Source organism: Perissodus microlepis, chromosome 7 (genome assembly GCF_051167445.1).
Source record: "Perissodus microlepis isolate ML-2025 ecotype Zambia chromosome 7, ASM5116744v1, whole genome shotgun sequence".
In the NCBI taxonomy this organism is placed as follows: domain Eukaryota; kingdom Metazoa; phylum Chordata; class Actinopteri; order Cichliformes; family Cichlidae; genus Perissodus; species Perissodus microlepis.
The window spans coordinates 39,608,172-39,628,404 of NC_140467.1; the positions used below are offsets into that span (position 1 = coordinate 39,608,172).

The 20,233-nt window shown below is 40.1% G+C and overlaps 1 protein-coding gene across 6 annotated transcripts in view; it reads left to right on the forward strand.

Moving 5' to 3' along the window:
* Positions 1 to 19,836, forward strand: part of rimbp2a (RIMS binding protein 2a) — a 69,114-nt gene extending 49,278 nt beyond the window's left edge. For 3 of the 6 annotated variants that reach the window (XM_084935014.1, XM_084935015.1, XM_084935020.1), the window contains 13 exons: positions 7 to 30; positions 1,185 to 1,336; positions 2,093 to 2,866; positions 3,117 to 3,272; positions 3,558 to 3,704; positions 4,703 to 4,805; positions 5,198 to 5,326; positions 8,964 to 9,133; positions 9,312 to 9,480; positions 9,609 to 9,709; positions 9,989 to 10,060; positions 11,160 to 11,324; positions 14,963 to 19,836. In XM_084935014.1, coding sequence (XP_084791140.1) covers positions 7 to 30; positions 1,185 to 1,336; positions 2,093 to 2,866; positions 3,117 to 3,272; positions 3,558 to 3,704; positions 4,703 to 4,805; positions 5,198 to 5,326; positions 8,964 to 9,133; positions 9,312 to 9,480; positions 9,609 to 9,709; positions 9,989 to 10,060; positions 11,160 to 11,324; positions 14,963 to 15,190 — 2,390 coding nt within the window. In that variant the 3' untranslated portion in view covers positions 15,191 to 19,836. The remainder of the gene's footprint in view (positions 1 to 6; positions 31 to 1,184; positions 1,337 to 2,092; positions 2,867 to 3,116; positions 3,273 to 3,557; positions 3,705 to 4,702; positions 4,806 to 5,197; positions 5,327 to 8,963; positions 9,134 to 9,311; positions 9,481 to 9,608; positions 9,710 to 9,988; positions 10,061 to 11,159; positions 11,325 to 14,962) is intronic. The other 3 variants (XM_084935018.1, XM_084935019.1, XM_084935016.1) reach the window with 3 other exon arrangements.
* The last annotated feature ends 397 nt before the right edge of the window (positions 19,837 to 20,233 follow it).

Genomic DNA, 20,233 nt, shown 5'->3' on the forward strand with positions numbered 1-20,233 from the left:
GTCTAGGTCCAACACCATTTTGCAGAACAGGTCAGAACGAAGCTTCAGTGCTGGGTTTCCCATATATTCCAGCACTAAACCTAAGGGATGTCATTAGTGCTCTGACACATTTTGCAGGGAGGATGACTGTGCCATGTTGTTCAGCATATGCAGTTTATTATGAAATGTGGGCAAAATGGCATCTTATTCTGGTTCTGAGATTGAAAACCTTTTAAAAACAAGTCTGTCATTCACGTCCTTTGAAAATGCACAATTTGTTGTTCGAAACCAAATTTGTATGCAATTTTGCCCAAGTTTGCTGCACAGTGCACTTCACTAATTAGAGAATACCAGAGCAGCACGAGATATGATCAATAATTACGATGAGTCATTTCCTCAGCCTATAGCCTAGCCTAACATAGCCAGTTCTATATAAAGCGGTGCCCCTCCACTGCTCACTGAAATGACCATTTTCTATCAGTGTGCATTTGCTTCTGCTCGAATGCAGTTGTGCATGTTTTATCCATATTTCAAAGAGATCAGAAAAAAGAAATACTGAGCTCTAATCAGGCTCTCTGCATGTGGAGACAGCAGTGTATATCTCGGGGCAACCCTTAAAGTTTTCATCTCTTCCAAAGATTACTAAATGGTTATAGTAGAATAGCATATATAAGGAATACAGACCTAAAAATATAGGTCTGTATATAAAAATAAAACTAAAATTTTCATTTTGATTTATCTGACAATCATCTTAGGTTAGGAAATATTAGTGTTGTGCAAAAACTCACCATACACTTAAATGACATTGTCTAAACACAACACGCAGTGTTTTGTGAATGTTTCCCACCAGCAATGTCATGCTATCAAGTAGCCCGCATGAACTGTGTATCTCTGCAAAATACAAATAAGCTGTTACGTAATTTCATAAATTTAGATATGCAAGTCAAATTATAACCCCACCCCCCCACCCCAACCTCACGTCCTCATTTCCTCCTTTGTCTGGGCATTTCTGTGCATGGTGGTGTGTGTGTGTGTGTGTGTGTGTGTGTGTGTGTGTGTGTGTGTGTGTGTGTGTGTGTGTGTACGTATTTGTGCATCTGATGAATGCTTCACATCATTCCCCCTCTCGTTTGTATCCTACATGTACTAAATCAGTAAACCGTAAGAGATTATTTTTCTTACACACTGGATTGGTTACCTCCCAGGGCCTCCGCTGCCACCCCAGGATGTTCAGGTGCTCTGTGGGCAGGCTCCAGGGGTCCTGCAGGTCTGCTGGAAGCCCCCCAACCTCTCTCCCACAGGCACATCCAATGGGGCAAATGTCATTGGTTACGCAGTCTGCACTAAAGGGCAGAGGGTGAGTTAGCATGTCTAGGTCTCGCCTGCCAAGACTAGTTTACTTTTATATATCATTCTTTTTAAAAGGATATAATGAGTGATCACACAGAGCTCATCTTGATTTAAAGGCATTGCTCATGATGTATTGTGTTCTGTTATGAGATACTACAGTAGTTTGTGGCTAAATCCTAAGCATATGGGATGTATATTCCTAAGGTCTACATGCTGTACAGTATTTACAACACTGTGAAATGTTTAATCATGCGTAATCCAGTCAAAATATGAGAATATACACCACAGATGGGACATTAACAGCGTCTGCCTTTCAGCGTGGCATTATGTCATCATTACCATCAGTTCACTCAGCAATGCCACCTACTTGTAATTAACGTGCGGTGCAGGTCTGGGTCTTGGAAAGGTCTCTCGCTCCCTCTGGTGACTGCTAAAGTAAATCATCACAGTAAACCTGAAAGGGTAAATCAACGTTCAGCCACACTGGGCAGAAACCTGTTTTTGAGCTGCCCCTGCAGGTGGACATCTTAAGAGCGTTTTTTCCCACCATAATAAATCAAATTAAAGAGGTATTTTCGTTAGTTCAGTGAAATCACTTATTTGACACTATAAAGTGCAGGGGGCTAGTCAAATTTCAGTAGCTGGATTTGTCCATTTTTGTTTTGGATGTATTGACTCTGATACCGATAATGTTTTAGTTGTTAAAATGAAACTGCAGCCACTGTTTACGTTAACATTTTTTATTTTTTTTTTCTGGCTCTAGATAGCTGAGGTGCTGTTCCCTATGGCAGACTATGTTACGGTTGAACTGACAAGGATTCAATGCCTCGAGGCCAGGGAGGTCATCGTTAGGACACTGTCGGTCCAGGGAGAATCCCAGGACTCTCAAGTTGCTGTCATTCCAAACAACCTGCTTGTGCCTCTACCTCCGCTTCCCCTGCCACCACCAGTGCATCCTCACGCGGGCCCCCCTCCACACCCCCATGCTCAACCTCTCCTCCAATCCCCTCACCTTCCTCATCCCACACCCCAATTTCCCGCTCCACCACATGGACAACAACTGCCGCCCCGTCCTCCCCATGCTCAACCCCATCCCAGACTCCCCCATCAAGGTGGACCCCCGCAACCCCAGCTTCGTCCTCCCCATCCCCAGCCGCAGCCCTTACATCTTCAGCCTCGTCCACCCCACCAAGGTCCCAGGCCACAGCACCAGCTGCCTCTGCTGCCCCACCCCCAACCCCACCTTATACCTCTGAGACCAGTAAGTGCCAGAGACCTGGATGCCAAAGACCATGCGGCCCATCACGGGGGAGCTATTCTACCTGGCCAACCAGGCTGGGACCCTACACGCTCTCCTTCTGTCCAGCCTCCAGTGCCCATGCAAGGCCACACCCTTGAAGCCCCATCACCTGCCAATCCACGGTCTCCCTCACCCCAGAGGATTCTTCCTCAGCCCAGAGGCACGCTTATCCCGGACACTGTGGCCAAAGCTATTGCTCGAGAAGCAGCTCAGAGGGTGGCAGCAGAAAGTGGAAAGGTCTGGTGAAAATGGAAATGCTGGCTCACACAACACTCTAGATGCTTAATGAAAATGATGTTATATATTTTAGCACAAGTCACTGTCATTAAACTGTTGCTTTAATTTGAATTTAGAGTAGCTGAAGAAGGGAAGTGTCACAAGTTGCTAAACATAAAAGAATATTGAGCTTTCTGTGATTGTTACTATAATAAAACCTAAAGACACCGTTAATGCTGTTCCATTCCTATTTACACACGCATGTTTTCAGGGTGACAGAAGGCAGGGCAGATATGGAGAACAGGGTCATTCATTTCACCAGCATCACTCTGATGAGGAAGAGGAAGACGAGGAAGGGTTTGCTCGCGGTCGACGGAGAGGACCCTCGGTTGACGAGTTCCTCAGAGGCTCTGAGCTGGGGAGGCCGGTAAGACCCATGTGATAAGCAACACACTTTGCTTATCACACTTCTGAGCTCAAGCACCTAACGTGTGTTTCAGTGGAAAAACCTCCTCACATGTGTGCATCTGGACGTGTGTGTGTGCATGTACGTCTGAGGTGGTTGCATGTGTACACACTCCTTAACCCGTGTCTTTATGTGTGTTCACGTGGGCGTGCTGGCCTTATCCATGTGTGTTTGGTGTGTGCATGTATGTATGTTTGTATGCGGACTTAATCGCGTCTGTTCGTTTGTGTGTGTAACTACCAAAAGCCTCACTATAGTCACAATGAAGATTATCACAGCGAAAGCAGCCGGGGCTCTGACCTGTCTGACATCATGGAAGAGGATGAGGAGGAACTGTACTCTGAGATGAAGCTGGAAGAGGGACGTCGACGCAACTCGCACAACACACCCAAGGTGCAGTTCTTTGCAAATTATTATTAAGTGAACTGCACAGGCACAGATACTTCAGTTGAGACTGCTGCCTTGCTTTTGATATGTGTCATTAGTGTGTGTGCTGAGTTTAATTCAAATTTTATACAGAAAGAAAAAGCCCATGGATAGAAGGGCAGATGCAGTGGGTTTGACTATTTCAGTACCATAGACAGAGATGATGAAAGCTGCCGGGTTTGAATCTTTCCGCACTATGGAGAAAGATAGTGCGCAATATATATAAGAGAGAGACAGATAGATGTAGACTGGGTTTTAGATGCTTTCAGGCACCGCTGTTGCTGCTTTCATAAACACGTGACTTTTTTTGCCACTTTTTTAAAGCATGTCATCGCAGAAACTACAGAAGCTTATTTTACTTCAGTGAACAAACATGTCAGTGTAGAAAAATGCAATCTTCAAAGTCTGGACCAAAGACTCCATTTGCTGCTGCCAAAAAGCTCCTTTAATTTATCAGAAACACAGAAAGGGATAGTTTCTTTCTGTGTTTGGGTGCTTTGCAGTGAAACGGGGATAGGCTGGATTTGATTAAAACACAGAGGACAGAACTTGGAGAGAGCTAAAGGGTGAGACTGGGTTGAAAAGATTATCATGACAAAGGGAGACATAAAGCTGAGGGGTGTAGCCTAGGCTGCACTGACAAATATCTTTGCCTTTCTTTTTTAGTAGATGGGTAGAGCGATACTAGTTATTTCTTAATTTTGGAATGGAAATATTTCCCATGGGCTTGTGTGTGTGTGTGTGTGTGTGTGTGTGTGTGTCTGAATGTGAGTCTACGTGTGTGCGTCTATGTTTCAGTGCTTGCCTGTGAGTACTGCATGATTTTGTTTACATACAGTTTGTACAAGTATGTTCGACATGCACTTTTTCACACGCTGTTTACGGGTATGTTCACGGTTCTGTGACAACACATGACACATGAATGCTTTGTCTGCGGATGCTTTCTATGTTTGTGTATATTTCAGACAACAACCCCTGTTGGAGGCCGCCATGATCGGGATAGTGGGAGACGAGCGCATCACGGCGGTCCCCAGCCTCAGAGACGACCCCTAATGGTCCCCTCCATTGGTCAGTATGGGCAGATGGCTATATTTTAGGTTCTCTGTCCCTTAGTGCAGTCGCATTTGCTCCTTTTTTTCTTTTCTTTTAAATACCAAGAAGCTCATGAAGTCTTTGTCTCCAGATCACCTTTGTGTCTGCAAACCATGCTCATCCCTTTCAGTACCTTGACTTTGATCTTCCAGAGATGGAGATGATGATGATGATTAAACCGCTTTGCACTGTTGCAGCACAGAGTGATAAGTTAATCTACTCGAACAGTGACGACGGCTAGAAATATAACTGAAAATTTGTTATCACCTGTTTTAGGAGGCAACGCAAATCTTCACTTAACATATTGGGAGGAGAAAGTAGAGCTTTGATTTGTAACCTCATCACCTTCTAACTGGTATTTTCTGTAGAGGTAACCTCTGAGAATAACAGTGAGGGAAACCTCTCTCCCATCACCGAGGATGTTTACTATGGCAGAGTAGCTCGACACAGGACCTGGTCATCCCGCAGGCACATGGGCGGCACCAGGTCTCCCCATGGTATGTGCCTGCAGTCCTGTTTTTACCACCACAGCATGGCAACAAAAGTGCCACCAGCACCTGGCAAATTGCAATAAATAGCTGTGGACACTTGCAAATGTTTTGTCTTCAAAAATAATAGTTATTGTTATTATGCTTACAGTTGAACAGCATGACCGCAATGCACTGAAATGGTGGACCCATTGGCAAACCATGCTTTGGGTCCAGGATCAACATTTCCACAGTTGCAGATGATAAATGATTGACTGTTTAGGGAATGCCTCACAACACTGCACTGAACTCCAGACGCCTGCTAAAACCCTTCCCTTTGTGATACAACCACACCCACTACACCAGTCATGCATGAAACTCAAAAGATATGACAGTGGTAGGCACTAAAGAATGACCACATTGGCATTGCTTCTTGTTTCTTTAGATGTCTGAGTTTGAGATGTTAGCTTTCTTTTATATTGTAAGCTTGTATTTTCAAGCACTGGCCATATAGTGTTTGCTAGGTGGTGCATTTTCCCAGTGTTATCGTAGCGAATCAAAAAACATACACAGGTCTTCACAACAACACTGCCGCCTCAGCTTGAGACCTCTTCTTGCCTTGAGGGTTGGCACAGTGTGGTTGTTTTAGATTGTTTGTTTCTCAGATGTTTTTGGGGGTTTTTTTTTTCTCCTTTTTTCTTTAAGGCTTTAGCATGCATGTCAGGGTCTTGTTTGTCGCGGATGTTGTCATGCACATAAATCACGATTTGTCTATGTATTGCACCATGGTTAGTCTTTGATGACCATTAATGGAAAGGGCACACAAATTATTATGAATGCTTACATGATTTTATGTATGAAGAAGTACTAATTGACTGATGTAAAGCATTATGAACTATCAGCGTATCAGTAACGTCATGAAGAAGTTTTGCTTAATTAACCACTATCACAACATTTGGACAGATTCACTGCTGTTATGCTTAGTTTCTTACGTCTGCAGCTCATAGAAGGGACTAAACTGTAGTACACATGAACATGATTAACGATTCATAATGACTGCAATAACTGAGTTGTTGCATTATTAATGCATTGTGCTTATAGTTTGTGCATTTTCCTGACAGTTCATGAGGTTTTACATCAAAAAGTGATTCTTTTTCATGCATGACACCATGTACAAATTCAAACATAAAAAAAAACATGCTATAAAAATAAATAAAGTAATTAAAACACACGTAGCATGTGTGTATTTGTGGATGCATGTGTGCGTGCTGCAGAAAATAGTTCACTGGGTCACAGATTTCTTGCATGGTTAGAGGCACAATCATGGCCTGATACGGAAAGTGAAATCTGTCATGCAAATACTGAATGGTCAAATCAATAAGACTTATCAGGATCCTCTCATTGATTTCTTGTGACCGGAAGCACGGCATCACAGACTTGCTTATCACAGAAGTGGCGTTCACTGTATGCAGCAATAAGTTTTGTGAATAATTTTTAATGTGGAAGTGATTTAAAATCACCGGCTGTTAAAGCTTTACTTCACATGTTTACTTCACAGTAATAGAAAAGCCACACTTTACTTTGTGTTATAAAATGTCGTAAAGTTAATGTACAGTCATCTACTATATTTTCCGCACTATAAGGCACTTAAAATTCTTTCATTTTCTCAAAAATCGACAGTGCGACTTATGTATGAATTCTGGTTGTGCTTACTGACCTCGATGCGATTTTATGTGGTAAACAGCGCTGAAAAATCTGTCAAATGTTTTAGTACGACTTTGGTAAGCTATGAAGCCGCACTGCTTGATGGATTGTTGGAGCATTACGGCTACTGTAGTCAGGAGCCTCGCGGAGTAATCTGGGTCCAAAACTCAGTTCCCTTCATGTCCCAAAGTCAAACTGACACTGTGGCATCACTGAGAGTTAAACTTTAATAAAATGATCAGCGTTGCTGCTTTACCAGGTGTAACAATTAAGTTTAACTCCAGGCATCCATGAAAACAGAATGTATTAAATTTAACTGAGTGGGACGTTAGCAGGAAGTTAGCTTGCTAGTTTCCACCTAAAGATGATATACCATGTTCTGACTGAGAGATTTCTGAAAAAATTAAAATGTACAGCTTTGCTATCACTTCCAACATAAATGAAGACAGAAAACTAAACAGCAGTGAAGTTGGACTAGCTGGTATATAGTGATGTGCTACGTGATTGCTAGCAACACAGCTATGCTAGCATAACATAACCACAGTGAAGCTGGAGGATGAATGCTAACCTTTTTCCGCTCTATAAAAGTTAAGGCAAGATTCCAGATGGTTAGGGACAAATGCAATCACATGACAGGATGCTGGTAACGGACCAAACTTCAGTCAGGAGAACAACTAAGAAAATCATCCACAATAGGAGGTTAGTCATGAATATACTGCGACAACATGGGAATAGAGTAGCTGCGAGAGAATTCAACATTAACTAGAATAATAAAGAATAAAGAGTAACAGGATCACAATCACTGGTACGGAAGTGGTGGAAGCAAGAAGAATGAGTTGAGTTTGACTTATCCAGTGTAGTCAACTCCTCAGTAAGGAAAATTGCTATTGGCTATCCTAAAAGTCGCTAAATGACGTCATCGCCTAATTTGCACAATTTATCCTGCCTATTTAATTGTAACAGACACTGTAGGAGAGAGAAATAACATCGTGGAAGAGACATAAAGTGAGTAACCCCCCCCCAAGAACCCTAAAAGTATTTAGAATATTTAGAACTACAAATTAAATTTCTCTCTTATTATTGTTTTCAATAACTCCAACCCTCCTCCTTTACACGGACTTGGGACCGGCAAAAGTGACCCGAAATAGGCACTCTGGCAGAGTTACTTTCTTTGTGGTGTGTGTGTGTGTCTTTTTAAGTAGTTTTAAACCTTGTCATCCACAAAAAGTAAGAGTAAAAGAAGAACATTTTAACCACTAACAATCAAAATGGACATAGCAAGCCTCACCAGACAGCTTCGGTCTTAATCAGATGTACAAGATGGAGTTATGGGCATCCGATTTCTAAGTTTGCAGTGATTGGAATGATGTATTTTAGTGCATTGATTTAAGAATCAATGAACTAAGAAAAATGTACAGTTACCGCTGCTCCCACCAGCGGCTTGCTCATGCGCGATTCATTTGCAGTTTGTACTGTAAGGCTGAATATCTCCTGCTCTGACATCAGCTGGGGGCGACTGCTGCGTGAGGACTACCTGCTGCCTGTGAGCGTTTTCACACGGGCGAGGTGCCGATGGCAGCACCCGCTGCTTGTTCAGAGTAAGAGCGATTTGTGCGTTCATGTGAAAAAGTCGTCACAAGTCTCCAGTAACACCAGGAAAAAGTCAGCAGATTTGTCGCTAGTCACTTTTTAGAAAAAAAAGGGGGTCTGAAAACTCGCTAAATATAGCGACAAAGTCGCTAAGTTGGCAACACTGGACTTATCTGACTGCTTTGTTTCGCTTAATGCGCCTTATAATGCGGTGCCCCTTATGTATGAAAACAGACTCCTTCATCGACAGTGCGCCTTAAAATCCAGTGCGCCTTATGGTCCGAAAAATACAGTACTTGGTCCACATTTCTGTAAGTCTATTGGTTGGTGAGGTTGGATAATGGGATTTTACTTTTTGTTTTATGTGCTGAAGATGGCTACAGGGATCGGGATCGCCGCTCTCCCACGTACTATGATGAGTCAGAGCCAGAGGAGCCCTTTAGGATCTTTGTGGCTCTCTTTGACTACGATCCTCTGTCCATGTCTCCGAACCCGGATGCTGCTGATGAAGAGCTGCCCTTCAAAGAGGGGCAGATCATTAGGGTGGGAGTTTCAAGTGCTTTCATGTAATGCATTCTTTCTTTCTTTTTTTTTTTTTTTTTTTTTTTTTTAAGGTGAATTCATACTGTTAGGTAAACTATTAAACCAAGCATAAATGTCAAATGGATAAAGAAAGTAGTAGTAGCATGAGCTTTAAACATTGCTCTTTCTTATCTACCAGGTGTATGGGGATAAAGATACTGATGGGTTTTACAGAGGTGAAGTGAAGGGCAGGATGGGTCTGATCCCCTGTAACATGGTGTCAGAGATACGAGCAGACGATGAGGACACCATGGACCAGCTCATCAAACAGGGCTTTCTGCCGCTCAGCACACCTGTGGATAGAATAGGTACCACAAGAGCATGCACACCCTCACAAATAACAACCATGTACAGCTTTAAAAAATGGTTAGATATTGTGAGAGAAAGCATGTAACGGGACACTTCCTGTTAAAATGCCGTTTACAATTACCTTCAGAGCAGAACAGAAGAGGCCTGCGTCGAGATCAAGCCTCCAGGAGGATGGTGGCTCTGTACGACTACGACCCCAGGGAGAGCTCTCCTAATGTTGATGTTGAGGTATTGTTTGCTGTAAAGGACAAACTGCTCAACGCTTAAGTGTTTATAGTGTAACGCACAAATATCTAACCAGCTACTACAACACACCTAAACACTTTTATATGTGCAAAATTTGGTTCACAAATATATAGAAATGTGATTGTTACACAAAACCACAAAGATTGTCCAAAAATAGCACTTTTGTACTCCTTAATTCAGTCTGTTTAAATAAACTGGAACAAAAACTGGATTTTACTTTGTATTATTTGTGTATCCCTTTCTCTCTATCTCTCTTAATAGGCTGAACTCACATTTTGCGCTGGTGACATCATTGCTGTGTTTGGTGACATTGACGAAGATGGTTTCTATTATGTGAGTGCTTGTCCATGTTTTTGGGGTTTCTCCTCGAGAGAACTCCTCAAAATTTGTATTAGGCACCATTTTTGATTAAACTACTCGAAGTGCTTCACCATGTCTCATTCACACAGTCATAGATCTAAGTGCTTTCTATCTAACATTTACATCGGGCAGCCACTTGGGGTTCAGCATCGTATGCGCGGATATTTTGGCTTGCTAACTGGAGAAGAAGGGATCGAACCAATAACCTTGCGATTAATAGATGACTCTTAATAGATGCCTCTTCTGCTTGAAGCTTAGTGGTTCTGGGGCTGTCACCTGGTGTGGTCTTCTGCCGCTGTAGCCCATCTGCTAATTTTAACATGTTGCGCTCTACTGCAGGAACATCAGACTCGTTTAAAATCAAGCGAGGAAGCAGTAAGAAAAGCTGTAAAACATGAAAATACATGTAAATTTAAAGCTGACCACCTTATGTTGTACTGTACTGTATACCTTGGTTCTAATGAATGGCTATGTGAGTTACTATTGTATGTCTATCTGCTTGAAGCAGTCTGGCAATTTTTCCTCTGATCTCTGGCATCAAAAAGGCTTTTTTTCTTCTTTTTTTCACAGAGAACTGGCTCTCGCTGGACATTTTCTCTCTGTGGGAACATTCTCTGTAAACTCTAGAGATGGTTGTCGTAAATCAACAGTTTATGAAATACTCAGACCAGCCCATCTGGCTTCAGCAACCATCCCACATTCAAAGTCTCTAGAATCTCCTTTCTGATGCTCTGAACTTTAGCATATCATCTTGGTCACGTCTACATTCCTAAATGAACTCAGTTGCTGCCAGTTAGATATTTGCATTGACAAGCAGTTAAACATGAGTAGCTAACAAAGTGGCCGGTGAGTGTACTTGAAACAGATGGGTAGGAAGATGTGAGAGACGTGATTCAGATAATTGGAGGCCTGACATATGTAATGTAAATGTATTAGATGTGTTTGGTCCGCAGAATGAATTACATTATGTTCAGTTAACTGTGGCAGCTGTGCAGACATAGCATAATCTTATGAGTTGGTATTCTGCCAGTGAAGTTTATGCCTTCTCACCTCTCTTCATTTCTTTCCACAGGGTGAGATCAATGGCCACCGCGGTTTGGTTCCCTCTAACTTCCTGGAAGAAGTGCCTGATGACGTGGAGGTTTATCTGACTGATACTCCATCCCACTACCCCCAGGAAGAGCCCGCCAACCGGCCTCCTGCCAACTCCATCCCCGCCGTCTCAGAGAGCAAACGGGTACATCATCATCGCCGCTCTCAGCGCTAGGCCCTGTGTCCATACATCCTCCGTCCTCTCTTGATTTTCGTCTCTCGCTTCCTCCACTTGCCGTCTGTGTGCTGTTCATTGTGTGTGTTTGTCCATGTGGTGACAGTGGTGACTCTATACAGACTAACAACTCCCTCTCCACCCTTCACCCTTTTGGAGGGGGGAAAGGGGACAAAATCCAGTGTTAACACCTTTCTGAGTCTCAGAGAAAGGAAGAAGCAAAGCCTGACATGGACAGAGAGGATAGACTGTGGGAGCTCTGCAGGTGGTATATGCATGTAACACTGGTTAAGGGAGGACTTGAAAAAGGCTCATTCTTTACACAAGATAATTTGGGGCCTCTTTGCACTGAAACACAAAATCAAATTGTGGTTATGTATTGTATTATTAAAGATAAATATATTAAGTGCTTTATTAACACATAACAATTGCTACCCAATGACACTGAAAGAAATTATATTGAGAACAAAAAGACAAAAGCATGCCTTTTTCAAACTTGATACATTTTCTAGCAACTTTCTTGGCTTGACTGCTGTATTTCCTTGAAGAGGCTTTGTTTCTTTATGTATACTGCACACACATCAGATCTATTTTTCAGCCCTGGTGACAGTGGATATGCCATGTTTGCTCTGAGCTCGAGAGACAAAAAAAAAAACAACTAACCGCAGCACTGAGACGTCCATACTGTACTGTTGTTACAATGGAACAATAAAAAGAAAGCAATTGGATATTAAAAACATTCATGCTCTGTGTTCATGTGTGTTGTTGGTGGTGTTGTTGTTTTCAGTTGTCATAGTGGTGTGGGTTTTACCGACAGTGACAGTGCTGCCACATCTGATTTCCTTTTTGTTTTTCCTCACCCGCTTGGCAAAACAAAACAAACAAGCAGAGGAAGATTGTTCATTTCACACCATAAATGGCTCTGTCTGCCTTGTACAGTAAGTTGGCAACTTGAGATACCAGACTCGCTGCGCTAATGCACACAGCTTGTTGTTGCAGCAGAAGCTGTTTAAATGCCATGCAATATTACGGAGGCGCTTTTCAAGTCATTGACTTGTTTCATGATTCGAATCAGGCAGATTTGTCTCTTTGTTTGATTTTTATCACTCTGTTAAGTGACTCACTAAAATATTTGACTCACATTAGTGGGTAGCTTCCCTTCTGTCATCCGTAGGTGTTATAGTTACAATTTGGAATAGATTTCAGATTTCATTATAGGACGATATCTTTATCCTGCTGCATTAGATGGGAAGCCTGGTATCTACAGTTGTGTCCCTGGGTGTTGTACCGTATCTGACTGTACTGTATACTCCCTCATGGCCTACTGATGATGGACTTCTTCAGCTCTGTGGTGTGCTGATGTTGTGCTCAACATTTGATGGCTTCTTCCTCAGTTTGATTTCTGTGTGTGTGTGTGTGTGTGTGTGTGTGAGAGAGAGTGTGGACGAGGCATTACACAATGTTTTGCAGACCCTAAACTGTTTGTGGACTCACGTTAATGAGGACATGTATTATGTATAGGGACACAGAGCAAGCCTAAATAACACAAAACATTACTTTTTTTTTTTTAGGTTGGGATTATGTTAAATGACAGTTAGGATTAAGGTGAAAATAATTCTGAAGGAAAAGAAGAATTTTATCTGAAGTCATGTATTCGTGTGTAAAAACATCTTTACTATCAATTTTATCCAGATTAACAGGCAGAGTACCTAGGTTTGGACGGCTTTACTCTGAAATATCAGTTTTTACTCCAGAGAAATAATAAATGTATTTTAAAATGTAAAATAGTATAGAAAATATTAAACTTTTATATTAAGAGTTAATATTATCAGTTGCTGAAAATAAACACTGAATATTTCATATAGAACTAGAAACCTTTTTTTATTTATTTTTTTAGTTACCTTTTGATCTGTGAAAGACAATCCTTGAATCTGAAGCATGCCACATCAAGTGAGTTATTTACATGCTGTCAATCAAACATAATTGAACCCAAAACACTTAGGAAATTAAGATTTTTTTCATTCCTCATAAATTTGTTTTCAGGGGCTTTAAGATACAACCACCAAAAATGTAAACTACAGTACTGTGCAAAAGTCTTTATATTTTGCCAGGAAAATGGGATATGGAGTGATTTACTGAAATATCTGCAAACAAAGGAAATAAACTATGTAAAGGAGAAACCAGTTTGCATAATTCTAATGAGGTTTAAAGTTAAACATTTGGTCTGACTGCCGTTATTCTTCAACACAGCCTGAAATCTCTTTAGTAATCTTTAGGAATAGTTCTCGAAGGCTTCTTGAAGCACATTTAAAGCTCTTCTTTGGATGTTTGCTTCCTTTTGTTACATTCTGTGTTAATGTGAACCCACACAGCTTCGGTAATGTTGAGTTGCAGCCTCTCTGCTTTACAGATGGTCATCGACACCGACTCTTTCCTGATCTCCCCTGTACACATTGATGACAACATCTTAAAACATAAATTTCAAATTTGGATCGCACCACAACACCCTTTTCCTCTGATTTCCAGTACAGTTCTTTTTGTGTAATATGGGATACCTCAGTCTTTACTCCCCGTTTCCCTTTCTTAAGAATGGCTTTTTGACAGCTGCCCTTCCATTGAGGCGATATCTGATGAGGCTTCAGTGAACAGTAGATGGATCTCTCAGGTCTCTGGTGGATTTTTTCTTAAAGACATGCATTTAAGAAACTGTTCCTCTGCTGTAGAAAGTTTTTTTTTTTATGCCTGACACTTCTTTTGTCCCTCAGTTGTCCACTTCAGATTTCTTTAAGGACACTCCATGAGATATGCCATTTTTTTTGGCTAATAGCTCTTTGGCAATCACCTTCCATCTCTTTTCTTCCGGTCACTCAATTCAGGGCTGCGGAGAGTGGAAGTCTATTCCAGCAGTTATAAAGCAAAAGGGAATGACCTTCTCGTTGAAAAAAAAAAAAAGATTGTTTTATGTCTGTCAACTGTGTTATTTTTGCTTTTTTTCACCTGGATTCAACAAAAGAAATAACAACAAATTATGTATTTTTTGTGACAAGCTACCAGTAAAAAAAAAAAAGTGTCGAAGTGCTAAGTTCACAACTGGTTCATCCCTCGAGTTATTTATGCTCGAAAGATTAACGAGTCAGTGTTAAGTGGCTTAAGAAAATAACACCTAATATGGTCAGGTACAAGGGCTGGACTGTAAATGAGTGGAAAAAGCAGCCAATGTCTAAACAACTTTAAAAGGGCTTTAGAAAGCCTGAAGAACTAACAATTGAGACCACTTTAAAAATGTATAAGAAAATCTGGCTCTGAACATATTAAAAAAAAGTCAAAAGGAAAATAGCGGAAAATTATGAATACAGTGAGGGACATTTTTGTAAATCTATTAAAAAACAAAATTGTTTTTCTGAAATAGGCTAGAAAGAGAGCTAATTTTCATTCTTTGTGTTACTCAAGGAATCTGATCGAACTTAAAGCAGATGAAGTGTTTTTTTAAACAGCGTTTAGCCGAGGAAACGCAGAGGGAAAGGCTTAGAGTTTCAGTATGAAAGAGTTGGTTCATTTGTAATATGCTGCCCCATGCCTCCATACCTCCCCACCACTTCTCTTCGCAGGCTACCACAGAAACTACCGAAGCCGTCAACAATGACACCACACCCGTCCGGGCGCCGTCCCCGATTGTTCGCCCCCTCCTCCCTGGAACCATGAGGCCCCTCAGCCCTACAAGGGGTCCCCACGTCCCAGTGGACCCCCGGGACTCTCAAGATCTGGCAAACAAGAAGAAGAAAGGACTGCTTTCCAAGGGAAAGAAACTCCTGAAGAAACTCTCCCCTGTGAAATAAAAGAACACAGAAACAAAATTAATGTACAGTAAGTGCTCATGCTGGGCGCGGTGTATTGCATTCATACAATCAACTCTGATCTAACAACACATGACAGAGAGGATGTGAGCTGTGTCTCCTTGACTGCTTGAGCCTATTTCAGTGCAGTGATATATATATATAAAAAAAAGGTGGCCACAAATCGATTATGTACAGTGCAGTGCCAAAATCAAGAGCGAGGTCACTTGCAGACACAAAATCGTGTAACTATGATGTATTTTAAATCAAGGGGGTGATTAAAAAAAACAAAAACAAACTAGGATTTTCATGACATGTATTTCTTCTGTTTTTGTTATCATTAGGCAAAAGTAATTCTTACATTTTTTTAAGCAGGGTATCAAAGCATCTGGTTATAAAACTTTCCAAAAGACTTTTCTCAGCAAAAAAAATAAAATAAAAATAAAATAAAATGTTTAAAAAAAAATGGAGTATTGATGTCACTACAAGGGAACAGACACCATGCTCCTCCAAGAAAATCTCAAAAAGACTACACTGTTATTGAGGCATTGTGTGAAGTAATGCTGGCTGCTAAAAAAATATTACAAAATCCTTTATTCAGTGCAATATCATAGAGAGATGGTAGCATATGTGGGAATAAGATTTCCACTTGTACCTGTGATTCAGCAGAGAGGATTTTTTTTCTGAGATGAAAGGAATTTGCAAGAGAAGAACAGATTGGCAACAGGGCATTAACGTCAGAAACACCAGGCAAGTTTAGCTGTCTCAGTGGCCTTTATGAAACAATATGAGCACGACATTCCTAGTTTGATTGCAAGGTTGACTTAACTCCAGGGTTTTTTTTCATGACGGGCCGCTTGTGCTTTGTCATTTTTGAGAATTAAACAAAGAGCGGTAATGTTTGTTGTCATCGCTGTCAAACTGTCATGAAACGCCTAGTTCAAGACGAAATTTTGTGTTTATCTTCCTATTGCACAAAGGTGGGTGTTTTGTCGGACGACTGGTAAACGATATATTTTGTGTGCCTGTGTGTGTGTGTGCGTGTATACTACATGTATGTATGTGATGCATTCATATTTTGCACCTTTCATGTTTGCTGTTCACTTGCTTTATCTTTTTTTTTTTCTGAAGGAGAGGCCATGTAATTGTTGGTCCTGTGATCTCGTGGTGTGCTGCTACCTCCATTGGCTGTGCATTGTTTAGCTTACGTGATGTTCACTGGTGTTCAAAGACAGTGGATCGCCACAAAATGTCACATTTGTAACCCAGATGTCAATGATGTTATTATTAACTTGCTAACACAATCGTTGATAGTAAAAGCAAAGCTAGTTATTATTAGACGAGTGCAGTTAAACTTTTCAAAATGTACATTTGCAACCTTATAGACAGGTGAGGACAGAACTATTAGTCTCCTATGAAAGATGCCACTTTTTAAAAAAAACGTGCTGTTAAACATGGCAAGAAATTTTTAACACATCTTTTCCAAACATCCAGGTTTTATTTTGTATGCTTACATTATTTTACTTTGCACACAGAAACAAAATTATGTCACAAAAACTAACAGGGTCAAAATTATTAGCCCCTCTGATGCTAATAGTCAGGTGTATTTCTTTTTTGCAGTTTGAGTTGTAGTTTTCAACAAGTCTCGCAAATGTCTCCTGTGCAACACGAGCCTTTTTTTCTTTGGCAAATCTCTCCAGTTCCTCCAGATCTCACGATAGATTTTCAGGGGGGTTCAAGTCAAGGCTTTGACAGGCCAGTCAATAACTTTCACTTTGGTGTTCAGGAGGGGGTTCTTCACCAGGAGTGATGTATGTTTTGGGTTATTGTCCTGTTGGAAGACCAAGGAACGACTCAGACCCAGTGTTGCTGTTGAATGCTTGAGGTTTTGTTCAAAATCTTAACAAAACCTGTCTCGATGATGAGATTCCCATCTCCAGACACATTGAAGCATCCCCACGGCATAGTACTCCCACCACTGTGTTTCACCGTAGGAACAGTCTTCTTTGAGTTGTTCACCTTGTCCTATGCATAGTTCAGTGTTGTTTGAAGATTTATTTTGCAATGAAGTGGAGTTTTTCTTGGTTTGCAACCTCGCAGTTCATCCCTGTGCAGGGTTCTAGTGACTGGCTTTTTTGATTTGGCTAAGTCATTCACTGTGGTCTTTAGATGCACCTCTCACTGTTTTTCTTTCCAGGGTTTTGGAAATCTTTCACTTCCTTCAGTATCTTTGCTGTGTTTCTTTGTTTTGTCGGTCTTTGAATTTCTCGGTCCAATTCTTGACACTTGGAAATGCTGTGATAACTTCGTATATCCATCTCCTGCTTCGTGAGCATCAACGATTCTTTTTCTTGAGTCTAAACTGATTTTTTGGTTTTAGCGTGATGCTTTTTCAAGTGACAGCTCAAACTTTTGCTGAAGTTTTCATACAATGAGTAAATTGGAAGACAACCCTTCCAATAAGTCGATAAGAAGAAGATACATTATTTTAAGCTTGCAAATAATATCGACCCTGGTCATTTCTGTTTTCTGAAATAATTCTGTTATTGTGGGCAAATAGAAATAATGCATGCTTTCTTAAGAAAACTAGTATGTTTAGAAACAGTATGTTGAAAATCTCTTGATCTGTTAAAAAACAACTTGGGAACATTTTGAGGCAATAGTTTTGCCCTCATCTGTAGCAGCCCATCTCTGTAGATGATTAACTTGTGTTCAAACACAAATTATGACTCAAGTTTACAGATTTTTGTTTTTCAGGCAACTGTAGATGCCACAAAATGCCAACATTTCTGATTAAGGTTTGGGTGATGCACTTTCTTTTGAAACCAGTGAGGGACATGCTCATAAAGCCTCATAAAAACTGGAAATCAAAATGTTAAGATGTGCATTGTTCTCTGGTTTTGTTACATCTACCTGCTGTCTGTGGAGAGAAATATGAACTTAAGTTCACATTTTGTATCATGACCTGTACTTTCATTATATAAAGAACTATACTGTGCTGAATCAACATGTTAGCTAATATGCAGCTATTATATAAGAGGATATGGTACATAATAGATTTTTACTTTATTCCCATGATATTGAATTATATAAAAAACAAGTATGAAGTGATTCCACTTAATACAGTCAATATTTTATTGTTTTTTCGTTTGTTTGTTGACTCTCTGAATGTTTAATATGTTTAATCAAGTCCTCAAAAGCAAATTTAGTTGCACAATGCCACTGAAAGCTTGCCACCATTAAAGTATGATCAGATCAGCAGAAGCTTAATATCCTGCAGATTGTTGAGCCGACTGTCTAATTAGTCAGTTTCTTATTCAATGAATTCTTAGTGTTAATGCTGCACAAACAACAGACCAGGCTTCACAGAGGGAGAAAAATATAATAGAATCAGAAGCTGAGTTTTGTGTGTGATTGGTGAAACTGAATGCCAGACAGTTCATTTTCTTTCTCTTCTCTTTTTAGTAGTTTGAAAGTGGCTTCCTGGGTTTAAATTATATCCTTTGGTGGTGTGGATATCCTCTTTGATGGGGAAAATGTAGCTTAGCAAGCTGAACAAATTCAAAATGAAACTGTTGCAATGAAGGAAAAAAAGGAAGAAAACACATCTTATTTTTTCTCTGTGCTTGCAAACACAAATTTATTTGACTTTTTATGGGCGAGACCATTTTTTCTGGGTTTTGTCTTTTAAACATTTAAGTGTTTCCATATATTTCTTATGCTCAATCTGGCTGGTGTAATGAGATCCATCCCCCAGAAATGGACTAGCTTTAAATGGCAACCCACTGTTTTACTTTTCAAGGTGACAGGCGTGTGTTAATTTGACAACATTATTGAAATAAAGTCTTAAAAATGAACTTGAATTATTGAAAGAAAGACCCCGCTTCATCTATAAGCATTCTGTGTGCTTTGGAGAGGATTACTGGAGCTCACAAACATAATTACTACCTGGCATAGCTTTAAAAAAAAAAAGACTAAGTTTCTATTATTATATTTAGTTATAAACATTTATTATGTCCTAATCATCTTCCGTGTTTCTTATGTGAAGTTGCATTTAACAGATGAGCCGGATGTGGGTTTGTTTTGTGGCACAGGGTTCCTTCATTCGTGAATATTGCTGAGGGCATGCAAAGACATGAGAGGTTAGCCAAAGTGGAATTTAGGCTGGCAATCAGTTTACATTTCATTATTTTCCAAAGCTGTTTATGTATAGTTTCACTTTCAGTCCTTCACAATGTTGAAATTATATGGTGTTCCAATACCAAATCATTCACTTGTGAATGGGCGTAGTGTTTCGAAACGCTGTAGCTCTTTTGTACTTCGATTCATTTGTAGATAATTTGTAAATGTTTCTACTTGATTTTACGACAGCCTTTTTTTTCAGTGCACTGAGATTTCCTCTCATTGTAAAAAAACAAACAAAAAAACTGCAAGCATTCTCCATAGTGTCCTTTGAAATCACATGTATAAGCCCACCGTATGTGCTTGCTTTGTGAATCAAGATAAAACAAAAACAAAAACAACAAATCAATGAAAAAGAAGAAGAAAAAGAAATCACTGGACAGTATTTATGGTGATTAACTATGTGTGGGTGTGCATGTGAAAAATACAACTTTTATAACCAAATTAAATTTGATATTTTTTAAAAACTCGTGTCATGTGTTTTTCTTTACATGGCAGGTTAGATTTGCAGTAGTTCCTTGTTAATATAGCAAACAATAATAATTCTTAGGCGACTCTATAGTAATGACTACAGTAAGTACATCATGATACACATGAATGTTATTTCTATTTTCTGAATGAACATTTCTAATTATATTTTCTTATATTCTGTACTAATGAATCTGATTTGCTTCTCTAAAATTCTGCCCCACAAATTAGTATGACTGAAAAAAAAATACAAATACACTGAAATTAATTTAGATATGTTGGCATCTGGAGATTTATCATGAAAGAAAACCTCCACAAGCAGGTTCAGCTTCATCACACATCATCACCAAGTCTACAAATGTAAACCATTATAATCCACAATTACTCTTTTGGCTG